Source organism: Alexandromys fortis, unplaced genomic scaffold (genome assembly GCF_014885135.2).
Source record: "Alexandromys fortis isolate MF-2015 unplaced genomic scaffold, M_Fortis_MF-2015_v1.1 scaffold_174, whole genome shotgun sequence".
Taxonomy (NCBI): domain Eukaryota; kingdom Metazoa; phylum Chordata; class Mammalia; order Rodentia; family Cricetidae; genus Alexandromys; species Alexandromys fortis.
In genome coordinates this window covers 3,056,276-3,078,154 of record NW_026068063.1, presented here as the reverse complement: position 1 = coordinate 3,078,154, position 21,879 = coordinate 3,056,276, and the positions used below count along the sequence as shown (strand labels likewise).

General features: G+C 52.8%; 2 protein-coding genes across 8 annotated transcripts in view; one reads left to right on the top strand and one right to left on the bottom strand.

Moving 5' to 3' along the window:
* The window catches only part of Nsf (N-ethylmaleimide sensitive factor, vesicle fusing ATPase), a 594,435-nt gene that overhangs the window by 327,582 nt on the left and 244,974 nt on the right, over window positions 1–21,879 (bottom strand). The gene's annotated exons all lie outside the window — the stretch shown is intronic.
* Window positions 1–21,879, top strand: part of Crhr1 (corticotropin releasing hormone receptor 1) — a 42,804-nt gene that overhangs the window by 19,256 nt on the left and 1,669 nt on the right. The window contains exons 2-11 of one of the 7 annotated variants that reach the window (XM_050120421.1): window positions 623–710; window positions 5,746–5,865; window positions 10,124–10,209; window positions 16,670–16,776; window positions 17,473–17,593; window positions 17,937–18,090; window positions 18,305–18,365; window positions 20,909–20,981; window positions 21,321–21,406; window positions 21,609–21,744. In XM_050120421.1, the coding sequence (XP_049976378.1) occupies window positions 623–710; window positions 5,746–5,865; window positions 10,124–10,209; window positions 16,670–16,776; window positions 17,473–17,593; window positions 17,937–18,090; window positions 18,305–18,365; window positions 20,909–20,981; window positions 21,321–21,406; window positions 21,609–21,744 (1,032 nt within the window). The remainder of the gene's footprint in view (window positions 1–622; window positions 711–5,745; window positions 5,866–10,123; window positions 10,210–16,669; window positions 16,777–17,472; window positions 17,594–17,936; window positions 18,091–18,304; window positions 18,366–20,908; window positions 20,982–21,320; window positions 21,407–21,608; window positions 21,745–21,879) is intronic. The other 6 variants (XM_050120422.1, XM_050120424.1, XM_050120426.1 and 3 more) reach the window with 6 other exon arrangements.

Here is a 21,879-nt window from a genome sequence, read left to right as displayed (position 1 = left end):
TCACTCCTATCCCAGCAGGGCTGAAATCCTGGAGTCAGAGTAACACAGGGCCCTCAACAGCGTTAAAGGACAAAGGCCTTCCCTGGAACAAGGACCCATCTTCCCAGACACAATCATTTCTTCAGTGCCTCAGTTTCCCCACCTTCAGTAGCCATATCCACGCAGGTCCCAGGGAGAATTAAGCCATCATAGACATCACAGCACGTCAGAAGGGCTTGAAGAGCTTGATGCATGAAACACAATTTGCAATGACTGACAGGAAGCCAGGCAGGGAAGAGGACTCGGGAGGAGCTCATTAAAACCACAGGCCTGAAATGCCACAGAGGAAGGGAAGGCGGAAGGTTGTGTGCAAATGTGTGTGCGTGCATTTGTAGGGGCCTAGGCAGACATGTTCAAGGTCTGAGCAGTGCAGGAGGCCTTCTCCAGTAGCCAGAGACAAACATCCTCTTTGCCTAAGTAGCTTGTGCTTCCCCACTGACCAGCCTCCATCCCCCAACATAATTTCAAACATTCAGGGAGGGATCAGGAAACTGGGCAAGGGTAGAATGCTTGGCAGATAAGGAGGGGGCAAGGATCATTAGGTCAGACCCTAACAGTGTCCTACATCCCCTTATGCCCACAGGCTCTTCTCCTCCTGGGGCTGAACCCTGTGTCCACCTCCCTACAGGATCAGCGCTGTGAGAGCCTGTCCCTGGCCAGCAATGTCTCTGGTGAGTCATCCTGCCCCTTACCTCCCAGAATGCCAGGTTCCCCCACGATCTCCTTCCCTGGGTCTCTGAGCAGTGGTCTGTATGGAAAAAGATCTGGAACTGGAGTTAGTGTGTGGGAAGGGCCTGTGGTTAGCCAGTGACCTCGACTGTAGATACAGGAGACACACTCAGCAAATGTGCCACATGGTCACCCTCCCATGGGCAACAGGGGAAGGCCCTCCCGGCCTCACTGCTGGGGATAGTGGCAGAAGGACAGAGGTTGCTGCTGTTGGTAAACATGCTGAAGTGTACGGCTACATGCTGCTAGCATTAGGGATTTGAGATGCTGTCCCCATCGGACACCTAAGGTGACCAAGGCACAGAGAAACGCTAAGTGCTGGACCCTGGATTGCAAAGGCAATCTGGCTCCTTCACGATGCTCAATTCTTCCCCAATAGAAAATGCTAGATGAATGCAAATTCGCCAAGACCTATAGCTTACCCATTGACTAACGGCTTCTGAGTAGGTATTTTATCCTTCATGAACTAAAAGCCTGATCTCTGTTCATATGAGGAAACTGAGGCATGAAAGAGTTTCGTAGGTTTCCCAGGGTGTCACAGTCAGTACTAGCAGGGTCTGGTCCCAAATCTAGGTCTGCTGGATCCCAAGGCCAAGCCTCCACTCACTCTGGACATGGCCCCAGGGATGGCAGTTGCCAGGCAAGATGCGGTAAAGATGCATCTTTGCCTTCTTGAATCAGCCGTCAACACCTCCTGTGCCGCAGATCCCGTGTGTGTCACCAGAGGAGCTGAGAGCTCCTAGTCTCACCCAGGTTCCCAGTGCTGAGAGCAGCCAGTGGAGAGATGGACTCAGGAAGGTCAAGGAGGCAAGAGGAGTTCATTCCTACAACTGAGCCTGGCGAGAGAGATTTGTGTAACTGAGAGCAGTGGCCACGTGGCCTGCTGTCCCCGCACAGAGGTGGTGGAAGAAGGGAGGAGTGCTGGGCCCACGGCGACCAACTGGGTCCTGTACTGACTCCAAGCTGGATTGGCTTGCACCCCAACTGTGGGGGCTAAAGACTGGTACCCACAGGAAGACTATGCCCTGGACTTCGTGGGGGGTGGAATCATGAAGTTAAATGTACTGAGTTTTGTGGATCTGTTTCACAAGTGGAGAATGCAGACACCTACTGGGCATAACCGTGGGTGGCTTTTTAAAAGTACTTACTGCATACTTAGGAGGAAGAGAGAGTACACCCTACCAAATGCTTGCATCCCACAATGGAGGTGTCAGGGAGGCTGGGACACGGGTAGGGCAAATCCAAGAAGCCTTCCTGAAGGTGGGGTTTTTTAAAAATGAGCCTTGAGATAGAACAGTCAATGATTGAATGCCAGTGGGGAAGTTGGCAGAAGGACTCACCAGGGTTAAGAGGCACTGGCCAGCCCAGCACTGGACTACCCACTGGCTGAACTGAGCAGGAAGTGTATTGTTCTCAGCCTGAGCAGTTGCAGCCAAGCACAGGGAGGGAGGATGCCTGGAAGAAAGGTCCCAGCCCTCCTCTCCACCCCAGGCCACGTCAGGCCCCATTAACTTGCTTGTGCTCAAGAGAAGTGACACCCTGGGGCCACACAGGTGTCACCTGTCCTTGGAAGCAGCCAGGCAGCGGGTCTCGTGATTTGTACTGGATGCCCCGCCCCCGTCCCAGCCTGCCTGGCTTCATGGGATGCGATCCATCACCCTCCACAACGGCCTCCTCCGCTATGGCCATTTGTCATCTGATGGGCATTGGCAGAGACAGATGGTGAGGGTGGGGTGAGGGCCCGGGACAGATGGATGGGCGTCTGGCCAGAGTGGCTGGCACAGTGCTGGGACCTTTGGGGGCCTTGTACATGCCTCGTGCCAGGAGTAAGAAGGGGCTAGGTTCCCATGGCCAAGGCCCCCATCATGTGACAGATTACAGACTTGGCGATTTATAAAATCATGGCATGAGTCTGACCGTGCCAGAAACTAATAGAATTACTGACTCTAGGCAAGTGGAGTCGGAGCGCAGTAGGACCTGGGGTCGCCCGCTCCCATCGCTGTCCTTAAGGGACAAACAGCAATAGTAAGAGTCAATACGTGTGAATGTCCGCTTTGTGTTGGGCACAATGCTAACCGTCTCACTTAGCCATCACAACCGAGTCAGCAAGGATCTCTGTTCCTGGCTCTTAAGAAAAGGAACCTTAGGCTCAGAGAGGTTGAGTTACTTCACTGAACACACACAGTTGCCAAGCCCTGGCCACGGGAGTTGAGTCCACTGGGCCTGACTTCAGATTTAGTACATTATGTGGTCACTTAAGAGATCTGTCATACCCAGGGCTCGGTGTCCTCAGTTACTCGGAGACAAAGTGTCACATGGAGGCACAGTGCCACCCCTGAAGTTTCCCCTGTATATACTGAGCTTGTATATGGCCCTGCAGTTTCTTCAGCACCTGCTATGTACCTGGACTTCTACTAGGTATTGAGTGCAAAACTCAAGAGTCTTCAGAGACACAAGACAAAGGTTCACGGTCTCCTATCTACTCTTCTGGTGTGGCCCACTCTCTACAGAGACACCCTTCTTTGCCCTGCTAAAGAGGCAGCTTAGCCCGGATTCGAAGCCTGTCTGCCCGCCCCTTGCCTCTCTCCGTACCCTGTCACCCAAACAGAGCAACTACCCTTTCACTCCAGGATACTCGCCTCCCGCTGGCAGGAGTGTCCACCTCCAAGGTGGCCCCAGGGCACCTGGCTGCTCCCTAGGCAGCCTCCGAGGAGTCACGGCCCCAGCCTCAAACCATACGGGTAGATGGCCTTCCTTCCTGAAAAGGGGGCTACCCAGTGCTCACACCCCTTATGGTTCACCCAGAAGCATGTGATGGGAGACCCCTCCTAACTGGGACAAGAACATGGCTCTGGTTTCCTTCTGGCATTACCTGCAGTGAAAGGGTCCTCTGAGCACATTTGAACACTAAGCTTGTAGCCAACTTGACAGAAGAAACCAGTGCCCAACTGTGCCCGAGCAGAAACTGGGCCACCCTTCAAAGAGACCTTATCTGTTATCTGAGAGACACAGTGGCAGGAATGTCAGCCCCAGAGACCTCAGCAAACACCTGCCTCAGGACCTTTGTATGGGCGGCTCCCTCTTCTCCATGTATGTCCATGACTCCCTCCCTCCTTTCAAGTCCGTAATTAAACTCAGTGTTTTAGAGAAATACCAGATTAAAAGAGCACCCAGTCCATCTTTATCTCCATACATTGTTTGTAGTATCTCTTACTGTGTAGCACGTGCTTGCTCCATCATCCTGTCTAGATGCAATCACCTTTGGGGCAGGACATCTGTTTTATTCTCTGTTTCGTTTTTTTTTTGTTTGTTTGTTTGTTTGTTTTGTTTTGTTCCTTGAGTTAGGGTTTCTCTGTGTAACAGCTCTCGCTGTCCTGGAACTCACTCAGCAGACCAGGCTGGCCTCAAACTCACAGAGATCCTCCTGCCTCTGCCTCCCGAGTGCTGGGACTAAAGGTGTGTGCTACCACCGCATCTTATTGGTCGTCTTCAGAGACCCTGCCTGTCTGCCGGATCCCCAGGGACCCTGCTCTCTTTCCCAGACGTGGGGTCACAGGGTGAGCTGCAAACATTAGTTAAGATGTTACTGGACAGCACATGGCCCCAGAGAGACAGTCTCGGGACTGGAGGTCAAGAGGCTCTGACAAGCTCCCTGATCCCGGCCCTCCATACCTGGGTCCCCGTGTTTCTTTCCTGAATCTTTTCAGCACCAACCCCACCCTGGAGTTTTTAGATGTGAATGGAAACCCTACTGCTAGTTCAGCAGTTAAGTGAAAGGATAAAGCCCAGCTGCTGCTCCTGATTGGCCCCCCTAGGCCCCGCCCTCTCCCACACTGTCCTGCCCATAGGACCGGGTGCTGCAAAGAGTCTGGTGCCTTTCTTTGCTGCCTACCCCAGTTCATTCCACCTCTCTTCTCCAATCTCGCAATCACAGACTTTTCATCCTCCAGGATTTTCTGGGCTTTTAGTATAAAGGTCACTATATCCCCGATGTCACTTCAGCAGCTTTCTGTGAGTGTCAGGGACAAGCGTGAGCTACGAAAAACATGGCGCAGATGCTGCCAAAGGCAGCTGCCGTCCGCGGGCCTCTGTGGGGTGGTAAAGGCGCCTGGGCTGGCCTCAGAAGCCCAGGGCTCAAAATCCACTCCGGCCCTTGGTAGCCTCTTGATGTTGACCCCTGTGCGTTCTCCAGCCTTCAGTGTCCCTTATCTTCTTTTATTTGTTTTTTGTTTTGTTTTGTTTTTTGAGACTGGGATTCTCTGTGTAACAGCCCTACCTGCCCTGAAACTAGCTCTTGTAGATCAGCCTGGCCTTGAACTCCCATACAACCAGAGTAGATTTTAGGTCATCTAAAGGAAAACCCCAGAGACATTTGCCGTTCTGTATCACCCACCGTCGTGTGGGTCCCCAAATCACTGGACAAATGTGGGCAGAGTTAGAGCTCCAATTAGGATCTTTAAAATGGGAGACCTTAGAGGTGGTGTTCCCAGCTGGAGCCTCCTCTGGGTGGAACCTCACTGATATAGAATGAGCCCTGACATCAGCGGGTGCTAGCTGCAGCTAGGGCGTTTTGGTCTTTCCCCGCCTCTGGTCTTAGCAGAAACGGATCTGGGAACTGTTAAAGGAGGGAAAGAGGCATTTCGGCAGAAGGTGTGCTGGGCACTTCCTTCCCTGGACCCCTGACAGTGCATATAACTGCCCCAGAGCTGGGTGAATGTGTGAGACCCTGTGAAGGAAGCATCCTCACCAACGGAGCCCAGCTGAAACCAGACAGGGCTTGGACTCGTTGTTCTGCTCTGGAACCCACGGTCTCCCTAGTGCTGTGGCAACAAATCCACCTTATTCTATAGGCTGAACTCAAGTCTGCCCTGGGGCGTTGCCTTTCCTGTCTGTAGTGGGGCTGAGCTCTACAGGGACTTCTGTCTGCCTGGGGCCTTGGTAGGGCCTCACTCTCTCACCTGTTGTCTCTGTGCCCAGGCCTGCATTGCAATGCCTCCGTGGACCTCATTGGCACCTGCTGGCCCAGGAGCCCTGCAGGGCAGCTGGTGGTTCGGCCGTGCCCTGCCTTTTTCTACGGTGTCCGCTACAACACGACAAGTAAGGAAGGAAAGGAAGAGGGTGGGCTGCTGGGGGCTGTGGAGCAGTTTGCACGTGGGAGAAATAATCCGACAGGGGCAGCACCCCTAGGACCGGCTCTGCTCTCTGCGGGCTCCTGCGGATTCTTGCAGAGTTAACATCCAGCATCTGACCGCTGAGGCCTTGGGACTGAAAAAGTTAGGTAACTTGGCCAAGTCACCAGCTGGCAGGGGTGAAGCTGCAATGCACTGGTCTACCTGACACTTTCTTCTTGTAGTTGACAAGCCTTCTGGTTAGTCCCATTGGGCCTCAGCCACTCCCAAGATAGGTCTTAATGGTCCTGATAGTCCTGACTTTGCTAATAAGGCAAGGGCAGGGAAGTTCTGGGAAGACCGGATACCTAGAATACCACATCCATGATAGAGAGTGATTGGTACCCCAGCATCCCAGGCCCACAGGTGTAATGGGGGTGGGGAAAGACTGACCCACACACAGACTAAGCACTGGATACTGGATCCCCATGTAAACACCTTGCTCCCCAGAGGCCCAGCCTTCATGCTGGGCTTTGCAGCTCCTTGCTAGAGCATCTGCCACCCTCAGAATTAATTTGTTTTCTCCTGCCAATGACTCAGGTCCCTGCTATCAAGGGAAAAACAGATGGAGGCCGGGGGCACTGGGCTACACAAAGGAGCTTGGGTTCTGGGTCCCCGGGGCTGGAAGCCCCTGTGTGAATCCTGGAGGTGTGCTGGGTGATCCCCAAGCTCCAAAAAGTGCCCAGATACCAGGTGACCCATGTCAAGACTCAGTGGGTGACATCAGTGCTTCCTCCCTTCTTGTGACCCTCTGGCTTTCTTGTGTAGGGATTAGAGGGTTGAGGACCTCTTCCTGCTCAGAAGTCCCTAACCTCTCCTGCCTCTCCCTCCTTTACTAAGTGGGTGAAGGGGTTAAGATTAGAAATACAGCCAGAAGGGCTTGCCAAGATGACTGTGGGAAGGTCAAGAGAAAAAGTACTAGAATGGGCTAGGAGGAGAGCTCAGGTAAGAAGAGGAGACTTAGTGGTGCACCGTTAGCTAGCTTCCGATATAGTTGGGCGCGGTTTTTGTAAAGAGGAAACTGAGGAACAGTTTGGTTGATAACCTAATGAGGGTCACAGACCCTGAAGGTGGAGGCTGAACTCAGTAGTCCAGAGCCTGCACGCTGCTCTGCATACACGCCACATCTTATCCCAGGACAGTGGCAGCGTGGGCTGGCACACCCAAGCTCCCGAGGGGGTCTGTCTCTTTGCAGCAGCACCAGAGCCTGTTTGGTCACCTCCAAAACACTCAGCTCCCTACCTGCCTGCTGCGCAGTCTCAGACACTCTGGTCACACCCACCTCGTAGCCTTTCCTTGCTGTGCCCCACCCACTGCCTGTATTCCCGAGTGAAGGCTTTCAGGCTGTCTGTGGTTACAACCCTGCCCACTTTTGAAGCCAGCCCCAGCCATTCTCCACGGGTATCCTCAACTTGGATTACCAAAGTTTCCTGGACATGTCCCAGGAAGCGCTGTTAGGCTTTAGTGCTATGGTATACATGGGCCCTGCCTTGAGTAGAAGCCAGGCACCCTGCGCTCTATATCCATCTGTTTGTCCATAGTTCAAGAGCCCTTGGCTTCAGGCCCTCTCTAGGACTTTGTTCTCTACCTACAGGATGGATGGGGGTGGGGTGAGGTATCCTCTGGGTTCCCTTGCTCACCCAATAGCTCCAAAGAGAAAGTTGAGATGTTGGTTTCCTAGCATGGGCTGCCAGACTCCCCGTGCAGGGGCCGCTTGTGCCAGACTTTGGGAATGCTACCACGGTGGCATCAGGAGGGGGCAGAGCTGCTCCCAATCATTAGTTTCTAATTAACTCATTTACTGATGAGGTGTTGCCAGGACTTCCAAGCTGCTCCCTACAGTCCTCCCTCCTGCGGCATCAGATCTTCAAAAGGATGGGAAACATTTCCAAAAATATCCATTTTCCCATGATCCTCTAAGAGGACTGCTCGGCTCAGCAATTAGACGAGGAAGTTGGCTCCTCCCTGGCAACAAGCCCCTGTGTGTGAGGCTTGTTTTCCTTCGGGGTCAGTTGGTCCCTCTAGGTCAAAGCCTGCTGCTTCCAATGGTCCAGCCTGGGAATGGGCTCCAGGCACCCTATGCTAGACGGGGGTGGGCAAGGGAAGCTGTTGAACAAAGATGATTCTTATAAAATCACCACCTGCACCTCCTTGGATAGAGACAAGTGATACGTTCTATTATGTAAGGTTATATAAATACAACTCAGAGACAACAATAATAAACACAGGACGGACACCATATGTCCAGTATGCTTCCAACTGCTAACTAAAAATACTAACCCAAAGAGACCAGAGTATCTTCAAGATGGCTCTGTCTCAAGATAGGGAAGCTGAGCCATCAAATGACTCACCCAAGGTCACACAGCTTGTTGAAGAGTGGTGACAGCCTTTGAACCCAGACTCTGTAACTCTAGGACCCTGCTCTGAAACCTCCTTTGGGCCGCCTCTCTCTGCTTTATGATCTCCCCAGCTGACATTCCAAGCAGCCTCTGGTTGATGCTGTAGTTAGTCCCCTTGTTCTTGGCTTCCTGTCCCCACAGATATCCCAGAGCATCCTCACCATGAGCCCCTTGGGGATCAGCTCTTATTTAACACCATTAAAGAGCCTGTGGCCTCATTTCCAACTCGGTGCAGATCATAGCTTTTCCTAGGACTCAGATCTGTTCACGGTGAGACCAAACAGAGCTGGGAAAATCCATAAAGATAATTTCCCCCATCAGGTCGCTGCAGCTAGAGCAGCTTTTGAGGTTAGAGAGGAGGCCACAGCCTTTCAGCTTGAAGGTCAAACCAGCTCCCTCTGTTGAGGCAGCATCAATTCCCCTGATCCCTCATTCTGCATCTCTGGTCCTGATGCTGCCAATAGAGGCAGCTAGCTCCTAGGCTGATGGTCATCAGAGGTCATCTGAAGCATCTCCACCTTTGGAGATGAATGGAGGGACCGAGAGGCACTCCGGCTGCTCAGCCACAGCCGAGTTATGCCTTTGGCCCCCTGTAAGGGCTTCAAGCCCAGGGACTGGGGCTCTGGCAGCTTCCCCAGCCCTCCTCCAGCCTGTGGGTCAGTTGGAGCCACAGAGTGGACTCTAGCCAAGAGAGACACCAGTGGAAATGACTCAGAGCTCAGTTTCTTCTATGACCAGTGCTGCCTAGAGTGACAGCTAGAAATACAAGGGCACATGGATGACCATGCTGATGCGAGAGAGAATGCAGATGAGGTAGGAGACATCACAGGAGGGGAGGAGAGTGTGGACTCCTTGATCTCCATCCCTAGTGGATTTCCTAGCTCTGCTACCCAAGGCACTATCCAGGAAATGGATAAAAGGGGCTCTTCGGGCAATCCTGTCTCCTAAGGCTCTAAAGCTAAGTAGAGAAGCCCTAACTGCCCCCCCCAAGCCTCCTTAGGAGGTGGACTTCTAGCTACAGCCCAGTCTGACAGTGACACAGGAGCCCCCACCTTCTGCCATCTGTCCTATTCTGCCAAAAAGGCCTCCCTGTAGAGTCTCCAGCATAAGGCATGCTGTGGAGAAATGGTACTATTGGGACCTTCTGTAAGTGTGACCCGTGTGAAACACCCTAATATGTGAACGGCACACAGAGAGATCAACCCAAGGAACCCCAACATTTAAACCGCCCGTGTGAGCAGTCACTAGGTATCATCCACCAGATCTCCCCGGCCACGAAACTTTATTAAAGCCAGTCTCTCTGTGTATCCCTGGCTGGCCCGGAACTCACTATGTAGACCAGGCTAACCTCGAACTTGCAGAGATCTGCCTGCTGCTGTCTCCTGAGTGCCAAGATTTAAGGCGTACGTACACCACCACGTCCGTGTATCTCAGGTCGCAGGATCTGCATTCTCTGTTGTCATGCAGGACCCCAAATGGGAACATCTTAGAAGAATAGCAACCAGGAAATTTACCACTGGAAAGCATTTATGGGGACATAGGCCTCCGGGTGAGGGGTGAGGGAAGCCCATGATAATGCCAGTTTGGGCTAACAGAGCCAACGTCCTGTGGGCAGCTTGTAGGGAACAGTACTTTTGTGGTACAGGAGGTGGAAAGAGGTGGGACATGGGACAATCAGGAAGCCCTTCCCCCAGTTTTATTCTGCCTTCCCAGGCAGCAGGCCCTGTGGTAGCTCAGATGTGTGGACAGACAGATGTCTCTTCTGTCATGGTTTTCTTCTTTTCCCAGACAATGGCTACCGGGAGTGCCTGGCCAACGGCAGCTGGGCAGCCCGTGTGAATTACTCCGAGTGCCAGGAGATTCTCAACGAAGAGGTGAGAATAGGCTGCCATACTGAGGGAGCAGGCCAGGGCCACCAGTACAAGCTGGGTGCCTGCCACATGGCCAGTTGGGGCCTGGGAACTTTTCAGAAGCTGGTACTGAGACTCTGCCATAGGGAAGCTGGTGGGGAGCCACTGGACATGCCAAGGACAGTGAATTCAGTCCTGGTCCCTTTTCCTCCCTCCCCCCTCCCTCCCTTCCCTACCTCCCTTCCTTCCCTCCCTCCCTTTTTCTCCCTCCCTACCTCCTTCCCTCCCTCCCTCCTCTTCCCTTCCTTCTTGCCTCCCTCCTTCCTTCCCCCATCCCTACCCCTCTCTCCTTCTCTCCTCCTTCCCTCTCTCATTCATCTTTGGCTGCTTTCACTGGATGTGGGACAAGGCTGGGGTGCAGTCAAACCAGACAGTAGCTGGATCACACCAAACAGTGACATCAAGGTCCAGCTGTGGGACCTTTTCAGAACCAAGGCTGGAAGTGGGGCGATGATGCACTTTGAAAAAGCCCCAGAGATGCTTTGCAAAGCTTCAATGGTTTTGAACAGCTGTTGCTTACATGGAATGCAAAATTTAAAAGGTACAGATGGGAATACAGCAAGAAGAGCCCCCTCCCATCACTATCTGTAGCCAGTTTCTCACGTGTTCTGTATGTACGAGTCAGTGTCTCTGCATAATGTTTTTGGCTTTACCCAAACTTCACCCGTTAAACAAACTACTTGACGCTTGCTTCCTCCTGTAGCCATCTATTCCAGAGATTGTTCCAAGTCAGTTTAGAGCAAGCATCTTCGTTCTCTTTATATTTGCATGAAATCCGCTCTCCAGATGTGCCGTAACTTAGTGGGCTAGTCTTTAGTCTCAGTCTTTGGTTTTTACAGACTTGGAAGGTGCATGGATGTGTGCGTTCCTCTGTCACTGCCTCTACCTACAGTCACCCTTACCCCATCTGTGTGGTCAGGCTGCCAGGTCCCTGTGCTGCAGGAAGACAGACTGGTCCAGAGGATTCTGGGAATTCCATCATCTGAAAGTCTGAGTTAGAAAGGAACTTGGAGAGCCTCCATCTCTTCTTGAGATTTCCAGACCTGCTTAATCTCACCTAGAGCACTAGTTCACACACAGGTTCCAGAAGCCCAGCCAGAACCTATAAGGTCAAGCTGCCCAGGGACAACCTGGGAATAGGCATTTTCACATGTGTCTGCAGTATGCATGTATGTGCATATTCCTGATCACATGTATGTGAGACATGCAAACATGTGTGTGCTGTGTGGGAGGGAGAGGGTATCAGCTTGAACCTTGGCAAAGAAAGAAGATTCATCCTCCCACCATGCCTGAGTCCTCTACTAGGAAGTCAGAATAGATAGCAATGTAACTGAGAGAAAGTGACATCATTGGCAAAACCCCAGGTACCATGGGTCCTGCTTTGTCAGGACTGAGACCCACATATACCATGCAGTGACCCACCCCTGCCTGGTTCTCTTCCATCTGCCTCTACTGCCCTTCCCCGGCCACCCCTGCTGGCCTGGTGCATGTCTGCCCGTAGTTACCAGTTCCTTTCATGGAAACGCCATCTCCACTGCCAGCCCCTAGCCTCCAAGGCTCTCTGCCCGCTCAGATTTACGAAGAGGCAGGTGTCTAGCTGAATGAGCAGCAGGTTGCTCAGCTCTGAGCCTAGGATTAGCCCAGATCAAGTACAAGGGTGGGGGGTGGGGTGCAAATAAAGGGTCTGTCTTAGTTACTTTTCTGTTGTAACAAAAGTGAGGCAATTTACAAAAGTATCAGTGAGTCCTTTAATCTGGACTCACAGTTCCAGAGGGTTCATGGCCATCACAGCTGGGAGAATGACGGCAAAGAGCCAGGCATAGCAGGAGCAATAACTTAGATCTTGAAGCACAACCATGGAGCAGACAGAACTAAGAACAGTGTGGGCTTTTGAAACCTTAAAGCCCACCCCCAGTGACACACTTCCTCTAACAAGGCCACACCTCCTAATCCTTCCCAAACAGTTCCACCAGCTGGAGACCAAATAGTCAAACATAAGAGCTTTTAGGAGCCATTCTCCTCCAAACCACCATCGGAACCTCGGAAGGTTGCCTGAGAAGTGGCACCTGTGAGGGCATGGAGGCAGCAGGTGCAGAGATCTGTCCACAGTGGGCACCTCCTGGCGACAGATCCTCAGCTGGGAAGCTTGACTCATCTGGGCCAGGGATGGCACCAAGCCCCCAAGGACCACCCTGCCTGCACTAACTTCTGCTTCCTGGAGCTCCACCCACAAAGTGACCCATTACAATGTCCTCAACTATTATCTGTTCCCCTGATACTTAGAAATACTGTCTCCTTCCCACACCCTGCTGAGCACAGGGTCTCCAGCTCATTCTGAGAGGGTGTAGTGGAGAGTGAACGGGACTCTGTGAGCTTATGAGCCAGGGGTTGGGGCTGGAGGTGGGGCAGTGATTGGAATGGGCCGCTAGAATGTTCAGATGTTCAGCAGCTTCCTGGGCTTCTTGCTAAAGGAAAGGTTCTGATTCTATGCAGCTGGGGTGGGGCTTGACTGGCTCTCTCAAGATGTCTGCAAACTCCCAGCCTCTGATGCTGTTGGCTTAAGGGCCACACTTTAAGAACTAGAGGTACAGACCACCCACAGAGGAGTAAGAGAGGCAGCTCAGGAAGCCAGATGGACAGGAAATGCCACGTGTCTGATGAGCAGGGATGGGAAGTGAGAGAAGTGGGCCACGGGGAAGGAGCTGTGGAGATCTCATTGCTTTCATCCTGGCAGGGCATCCAAGCAGGTCTAATGGTGCTGGCCTTTGGGGTAAGATGATTTCCTCCGGTCTGGTCAGAATCAGTTCAGCCAGCTCTAACTGCCTGTTAGAGTCCGGTTTTGAGAATGCAACACTGGTCCTTCTCTAACACCCTGCTGTGCCACCCTCCTCAGGGAGCCTGTGGACCTCATCCTTAGATTGACAGGGAATAAGAGCTCTTTAAGCTTCCCGGGGTTGGTTCTGTCCACTTGTGCTGTGGGAATCCAGTTTCTTCTGCAGTTCTTGGTGGCTTGTCCCCAGGAACTCCGGGTATCACTGACATTTTTGCCGGGAATCCGGGGAGATCATTGGCTGTCTCTTGAGATGTTTCCTGGTTGGTCTGTTCAGATGTCCTTGACATCCTTTTGGGGGTGTTACTAGCTTTTCCTTGGGGTGCTGCTGGCTGCCTCTCAGGGTATTGCAAGGTGTCTTTCTAGACAGCGCCAACCAGAGTTCTGGTTTGTTAATGGAACTTTCTCGTTGTCACTTACTGTTCTACCTGGGTGTCACTAGCTGCATTCATCTCTCAGAGAATTGGCAACTGTTTTGATCTGGTTTTGCAACTGTAACAGAATACCTAAGATTGAATCTTTTAATTTTTGAGACAAGGTCACATGTGGTCCAAGCTGACCTCAGACATCTTATCTCAATGAGGGGCTGGAGACATGGCTCAGCAGTCAAAAGCACTTGCTCTTTGCATGCAACCAGGTTCTGTTCCAAGCATTCACATGGATTCACAACCTTGTAACCTCAGATCCAGGAGAGCCAGTGCCCTCTTCTGACCTCTGCAGGCACCAGGCACATACTCGGTGCACATGCATACATGCAAATAAAGCACTCATAGACATAAAGATAGAATAAATAAATCTAAATGATTTTTTAAACTTGAACTCCTAAGCCCTGAGTTCCGGGCTTCTAGGCATAATCCCCCACTGCTGGTGCTATGGATTGCTAAGAATCGAACCCAAGGCTTCATGCGTGCGAGGCAAGCAGCCTATCAGCTGGGCTATATCCCCCAGCTCATGGGTCATTTATAATGAGTAGAAAAGTATTGGCTTTTGGTTCTGGAAGCTGGGACATCCAAGGTTGAGGGCTAGCATCTTGAAAAGGGCTTCCTACTGTTTCATCTCTTAACAGGAGGCAAAAGAAGGGAAAGCAGATGGGCCTCACATCCTTTTAGAAGGAACCAGATCCTGCAGTGAGGCCCCCACTCTGCTGGAAGACCCCAAACCCAGCAGTACTGGGCACCGTGTTTCCAGCACTTAAACCTTCAGGGACACATTCATATCAGAGCGGTTGCCATGGCTGGGGGCGTCTCTGTCACTCTCTCTGTGACCTTTGCCCTCCCCACAGCTGTCTTGGTGCTCTGGTCCTCAGATTGCACCAGGCCTGTGGGGCATGAGGCGAGTAGGTCCCAGAGCTTGACCCAGCTGGATCTCTGTTCCCTGCAGCACTGGACTTTGTTTTTCACTGACCTTAGTGAGGAAAAACACTAGTGAGCCACACTCTCTCTGCAGAAATCCCTCCCCTAGATCCTGGATACAGGATGAGATACCCCACCCCCGCCCCCCATCGTCAAGAGAGTGCCTTTCCCCTAGTCCCTGCTTGTCACCCTCATAACCCTATGAGTGGAAGGAGAAAAGGATCCCAAAAGCCAGGCTGGTCCAGATTCTGACTGCTAAAACTCTACATCTTGGATCAGTTGTGTGGCCTTTCCATCCAGAAAACAAGAGTGCAGGGACCATCTTAGTGACGTCACGAGGATTGTGGTCTGGGACCCAGCATACGGTGTATGCTTAGTAGTGACTTCTCTCAAAGTTACCAAGCCTCACCCTGATGAGCAAGTGGAGTGACTAGGGTAGGGGCTCTGACAGAAGAGGCCAGTAAGTCCCTCCTCCCCCTCTCCTCCTAGGCCCTGAGAGAAAGCTGGGGTGTGGCGGCAGCTCAGCGCCACAGATGCTATTATTACCCAGGGGCTTCTCAGCATGGATGTGAAAAATTTAATAAAAGGAAATCAAGTGCTGGTTCCAGAAAGGCATGTCTGCATGGTCTGCATGTCTGTTTGGAACCTCTAGTAGGATCCTGGCAGCTGCCAAAGGCCCGCAGAGACCCTTGGTGTTGGAAGGGCAGAATGGAAGCCTCCCCTTGCATTCCTGCCCTGTCCACTCACCACCCTGGGGTCCTAGGTCTCCAGAGGCATGAGCTGCTCATGTAATGTCCTGTCTTCCTGGAGCCTAGGACAGGGTGGATGGGTTTTGCACTGGGACTCTGTAGAGAGCTGAGCACTGGGTACTGGCGGGTTCCCCCGAGAAGTAAGGAACTATCTGTAACAAAAGATGGTTTATAAAATGAAGTTGGTAATCTCGAACAAGTCAGGATAATCTGGGTTTCTTCTTCTGCAAACAAAGTTATGGATGCGTTTCCAGCTTTTCCCAGAGTCTCTTTGAAGCTTCAAGATGAGGAAACTCTAAGTGAGAAGGCTTTCGTATGTGTGCCAGTAGCGTGTGGTGAATATTCACAACTGAATAATTAAGAAAGTTAGGGGCCAAAGAGATGGCCCGGTGGGTAAAGATGATTGCCACCAAGTGTGACAAACTGAGTTTAATCTCAAGGACCACCTGGTGGAAGGAGAGGCCTGGCTTGTGCAAGTTGTCCCTAGCTTCAGCACACACGCCATGACACTCACGATCACACTCATGCTCCTACACACATACACACATTAAATAAATAAGTGTGCTAAAATGTTTTTTTTTTAATTAGAAATGGCCAAGTATGTAGTTCACAGAAGACAGAGCATTTGCCTAACCTTCTCAAGGCCCTGGGTTCAATTTCTGCTATCCGGAAAGAGAGGAGGAAGTGTCAAGGGGAGGGAATTGTTCACTTGGGGCCAGACAAGGAGTAGGGAAAGGCCCTGGGAATGAGGAATTTCTTTTCTTTCTTTCAGGGTATGTGCATGGTACTTGCATGTGTTCATATATATGCACATGCGGGGCGGGGGGGAAACACATCCATGTGTACCTGTGGAGATGGATTCAGGATGCTTTCATGAATGGTTTTTGACCTGATTGTCTTGAGAGAGGGATCTCTTCACTAAGCCTGAACTGACAGTGTCACTGGGGTGGCAGGCCAGGTCCCCAGGAAGCCACCTATCTCTGATCCCCTGTTGGAATTACAGCTTCCCACAGTCACACTTGGCTTTCATGTGGATACCAGGTCCTCGTGCAGCCAGATGGGAACTCAATTCAGAAGTGGATGAGATCCTGGGGTGGGGGGAGAGGCTCTGCACCCACCGCAGCCATGGTGTCAGGACAGAGTGCGGCATGAACATCTGTGAGCACAGAGGGCATGTATGGGTGGGAACCGCGTTTGTTAATGTGACACGGGAACTCTGCGTGACATGGGTGCAGCTTCAGTTCATATCAGTCTAACCACACAGCACGGTGGACAGACTGGATTCATAGACAGATTGCCCCAAGTGGTAGCTCATGGCTCACAGGGTCACTCTGGAGCAGGGCAAACGCTGTTAGTATTTCCCACTCCCTCCCCCAGCACCTCTCCCTGGTGCTGTCCTCACGGAACCGGAACGGGTCCCTTCAACAGGCACAGAGGTGTGGGTGTGCAGGAGCCTCAACTCTGCCTCTCTCTCTCTCTCTTTCCTGCCTTAGAAGAAGAGCAAAGTGCACTACCACATTGCTGTCATCATCAACTACCTGGGCCACTGCATCTCCCTCATAGCCCTCCTAGTGGCCTTTGTCCTCTTTCTGCGTCTCAGGTGAGAGGGCCCAGGAGCCACCTCCTGCTATCCCGTGGGCCCTTGGGCATGCGCAGGGGAGGCGGAGAAGGTGCAAGCATAGCTCTGAGATGGGGTGCTGAGAAAGGGTAACCTGCCCCTCACTTGAGTAGTAGGGAGCAGCGTCCACGGGAATTTGTGGTCTCTTAGGGACTCTGGCAGACTCACATCTGTCCTTCCCCCAGCAGCTGCCGGGGCAGGGAGAGTGAGGTAGGACAAAGCCCAGGCTCACCTGTGTTATCCCTAAAGCTGGTCCTCATCCCTCTTGGGGCTCTCAGGTAGACCCCAGGAGGTAAGAGTTCCAGAGTGGCATTCCTGACTCAAGGTTAGGTTGCCATGGCCCAAGTGACAAGAAAAAGCTGGGAACAGGTGGGACCAGGACCTGAAAGTTGAAAGGGGACTTACAATTGAAGGTCTTTTTTTGCCAGCCCTTTGCCTCTCAGTCCTGGAGTGCGGAGAACAAAGGGGGAATCCCTGACCACATCAGCTCTGACAAGAGCAGGTGTCTTGATGGCCCCAGATAGGTCCTGTGGAGCTCAGGCCGACTTGTCAGCCCCACTCACTCCAAGCTTTAGTTCCTCCATCTTGTGTCTGGGCTGGGGTGATGTCGGCACCCGCTTTCATCCCTCCCTCTCTCCTCCTGTTGCTGTTACTGCCTGCCCTCCCCTGCTGCCCCAGGAGCATCCGGTGCCTGAGAAACATCATCCACTGGAACCTCATCTCAGCTTTCATCCTGCGCAACGCCACGTGGTTTGTGGTCCAGCTCACCATGAACCCCGAGGTCCACCAGAGCAATGTGGTGCGTCCCAGCTAGGGAGACAGAAAAGGCCGAGCCTGGGTCAGAGGAGCTGGAGTGGGGCTGCCCTGCAGAAGGGCTAGGCCTGGGGCTGGGGTTCTTCCAGAGGACCCAAGTGGAACCAAGTTCAGTTCCCAGCAGCCAGATGGCAGCTCACAACTGTCTGTAGCCCCGGGTTCCAGGGCATCTGACATCTTCACACCAATACACATAAAATAAAGTTTTATAAAAGATGGGGGTGCAGGCCTGGGTACCCACAGAACAAGAGCAGGACCCCGAAGAGCCTGGGAGTGGGACACCGTTACTGATGCCCTCTCAAGCTCATTGTCCTTTCTGGTTGGGACAGGGATGGTGCAGGCTGGTGACGGCTGCCTACAACTATTTCCACGTCACCAACTTCTTCTGGATGTTTGGTGAGGGCTGCTACCTACACACCGCCATTGTGCTCACCTACTCCACCGACCGGCTGCGTAAATGGATGTTCGTCTGCATTGGCTGGGGTGAGCTGCAGCCCTGCCTCAGCATCTCTTTATGTGGACTGGCCGGGTCCGGAGGGTGGGGTTTGCACCCCTGTTAGGGGTGAGAGTCGTGGGATCCTGTGAAGGAAGCATCAGAGCTCAACTCCCAGAAATCGCTGCTCTTCTGCAGGCCCTGGACTGCCCTGGGGTCGTCCATCAAAGGGCTCAATGACAGTCCCCTCTCTCTCTCCCTCAGGTGTACCTTTCCCCATCATTGTGGCATGGGCCATCGGGAAGCTGTACTACGACAACGAAAAGTAAGTCACTTTGTGAGGTCAGAGTCTGGCTCTTCAGCGCACTCCCCAGGGGACTTTGGTCATTGTCCTGTAAGAGCAGTGACTGCATCAACAAAGGCAGAGAACACTGGCCTCAATTCAAAGATCCTTTCCAGTGCTCTTCCAAAGGTGGAGCCAGACAGCCGGGGTCCCTGTCTGTCACCTGTCCAAAGGTGGAGCCAGACAGCCAGGGTCCCTCCCTGTCTGTCACCTGTCCAAAGGTGGAGCCAGACAGCCGGGGTCCCTGTCTGTCACCTGTCCAAAGGTGGAGCCAGACAGCCAGGGTCCCTCTAGGCCTGTCACCTGTCAGGCAGCCAAGGTTCTGAATTGTGCCATGACTAAGTAGCTATGTGGCCTTGGGGCTGTCACAGCAGGCCTCGGTTTCCTCATCTGTGAAATGGGCATCTTCACTCTAGCCACAACTTCAGAGCTGTAGTGGGGATGAAGTGCATTCGTGCATACCAAGCACATAGACCTGGCACCCAGTAAGCGCTGCACAAATGCTTATTACCATCAAGGTGTGTTTTATAATGAGATTATATGGGCTTAATGGAAGCTGGTCCAGGTGGTCTCAAAGACTGGTCCAGCTCCTCTCTGAAGCCTCGGGTGTTTGTAAAGGAGACGCGGGTATCCCCAGTCAGTCCCGAAGTCGCGGCTTGCACATGTGGGGGAATGGACCTAGAAAGTTCTCTCCCTCGGAACTCTGTGCTGTGGAACTGAGGTGTGGCCTGGGTAACAGGGTGGTTCCAGTGTGAAGCTGAGATTGGGAACTTCACAGAAAGAGAAGTGGGGAGGAGCCAGGCAAGACTGAAGCCATAAGCATCCCCCCATCCCCGCTGGCTGATTGGTTGACTGGGGGTTCACGGAGGCAGGCCTCCCCTCCCTTCACTGGGCTGCACCAGAAGTCCGGAAGAGCATCACCCACATTTGTGAAAGCGGGTTCCTTCTGCCTCAGGCTGGAGTGTTTGCGCAGCGGCAGGGTAGGCGGCAGGCTGCAGGGTTCACTGAAGTGGGTGTGGGGTGTCCCTGGGATCCTCCTGGGAATTCCTGGTTGGGGTGCCTGTGCTTTGTCGGATGTGAAAATGTGAGTGCAGAAGATGGGAGTGGGGGAGGAGGAATCAGAAGGAAGAGAGAGGCGAGGTAAGCCCTGTTACACGCCTTCCCACCCTGGAGCAGAAAGGGTGCTGCTTAAAAGAGCAGCCCCGAAGCCCCATCTGGTGGACAGATGCAGGCAGTGCAGCGGGAGGATTCTGGGTGTGCGAACATAGGAATAGGGGAAGGTGAGCAGAGAGGCCCTGGGGCCCCAGTTTGGAGCCCACAACAGTGGTGTAAGACCCGAGTAGTGTTAAACAAGCTTGTTACAACCAGAAGGTCAGTCATACAAACTTCACGTTCTGGTTTGCAGAAGCATCCACGGCAAGTCCATATGCCTGTAAAGACACAGGACTTCTAATTTGCCCTGTCCCCACCTATTCTCTCGAGCTTGCTGCAGGGCAGCTCAGGAGCCTGCAAGGCAGCCCATCTCTTGCCATAGGTGTTAGCTGTGAAATCTTCCCTGTACAGGCTGCTCTCGAGAAACTGTGGCAGGGCAGAGTCCCTGAGTGGGCGCCGGACACAGCAGTGTTAGGCCAGGCTCCAGGCTGTTTCTGGCTGCTGTTTTGAGAATTCTTTCCCTGAGAAATACAAACAAACATCTACCCCTTCCTTCTAGGGGTCCAATGACAAACTCAAAGCAATTCACAGAAGTTTAGCTGGGAAAACCAGGGGGGTTCACTGGGATTACTTACAGGGCATAGGTTAGAGTTTATCAGAGCATCGGTGACCTCAAAGTAGCCACACCACTAGGGCTCCCTACAGCATGGGTACAGACTTCCCTATGGCCACATAAATGGAGTCTCACCTCCAATCGATGCTATAAACGTTAGCACCTCCTACGACGTGAGGCTATGTGCAGTCAGGGCAGAGTTATATACAAGAAGTATAGGAGGAAATGGCTGGACTCTCAGGCAAGGGCCCACTGACCCTTCCTCCCTACTCACCTTTCTGTGAGGGAAAGTCAACAGTCTTTTTAAGAGTCTCTCTCAAATAGTCACAGCTGCTTGGATGAGGGTTATAACTGTTCAGGGGCCTTTTTCTCAGACTCTCCCTCCACAGAGATTGCTCCAAACTTTACATCCTACAACACAGGGTCATCCACTTTGCAGGTAGACAGGACCACGTCCCATAGCACAGGGTACCATCCACTTTGCAGACAGACAGGACCACGTCCCACAGAAGAGGGTACCATCCACTTTGCAGACAGACAGGACCACGTCCCACAGAAGAGGGTACCATCCACTCTGCAGATAGGATCACTGAGGCACTGAAGCAGAATCCGCTGGTTTGGATTTCTTAGAAATTGGGGCCCTTTCCTGGCCACTAGCACTGATCCTGCTCTGGTCAAGCACTGCCCTACGGTCAAGCGCTGTACCACTGAAAGGACCGTGATGACCCCCTCCCTTCCTTTTCCTTCTGTGACCTTCTAGGTGCTGGTTTGGCAAACGTCCTGGAGTGTACACTGACTACATCTACCAGGGCCCCATGATCCTGGTCCTGCTGGTAAGAGCCTGGGGAGGTAGCAGGAGACAAGCCAACATGGGGAAGGACAATCTGTCTACCACTGATAGAGAGGACCCTCTACCTAGGTGGCCCCAGAGAGGGAGCCTGGGCCAGGAATTTGCTTAAGTGTTAGTGAGAGGAGGAGGGAAGAGAGGGAGAGAGAAGGGGGGGGGTGAGAGACTGCATCAGGAACACCAAGAACTGAGCTGAGAGGGCCTGTCCTGTCCACCACACCCACCTCCATTTTCTGCATACGTCCCTGCCACATGTCCCTATCCCTGCTGCCCATCACCACCCCTACCACCCATCCTCACTCCGGTTGCTGTGCTCCAATTGCAGATCAACTTTATCTTTCTCTTCAACATTGTCCGCATCCTCATGACCAAACTCCGGGCATCCACCACGTCTGAGACTATTCAGTACAGGTACCTGGCTCCCCAGGGATGCTTCGGAGGGCCCAGCCTCCTCTGAACCTGATCGCTTCCAAGCCAGTCAGTCAACCCAAAAACAGTAGCTCCACCTTGCTAGGCATCCCCGAGACCATCTCCCAAACCCATCACTCTCCCCACAGCTAACAGCCCCACCCCTTCTGGGTAGCCTGTGACTCTGGCCTCTGTTCCACCCTAGGAAGGCTGTGAAGGCCACTCTGGTGCTGCTGCCCCTGCTGGGAATCACCTACATGCTATTCTTTGTCAACCCTGGAGAGGACGAGGTCTCCAGGATTGTCTTCATCTACTTCAACTCTTTTCTGGAGTCCTTTCAGGTACCACCGTCCTCCCTGAGCCCTGCCACTCCGGCTCCAGGAGGACCATATTTGTGCCTGCGTGGGTGAGGATTCTTCTGGCAGAGGCCCGGAAGATTAGGGGCGGGGGACTGGAGCAACCTGGGCTGGTAGGGA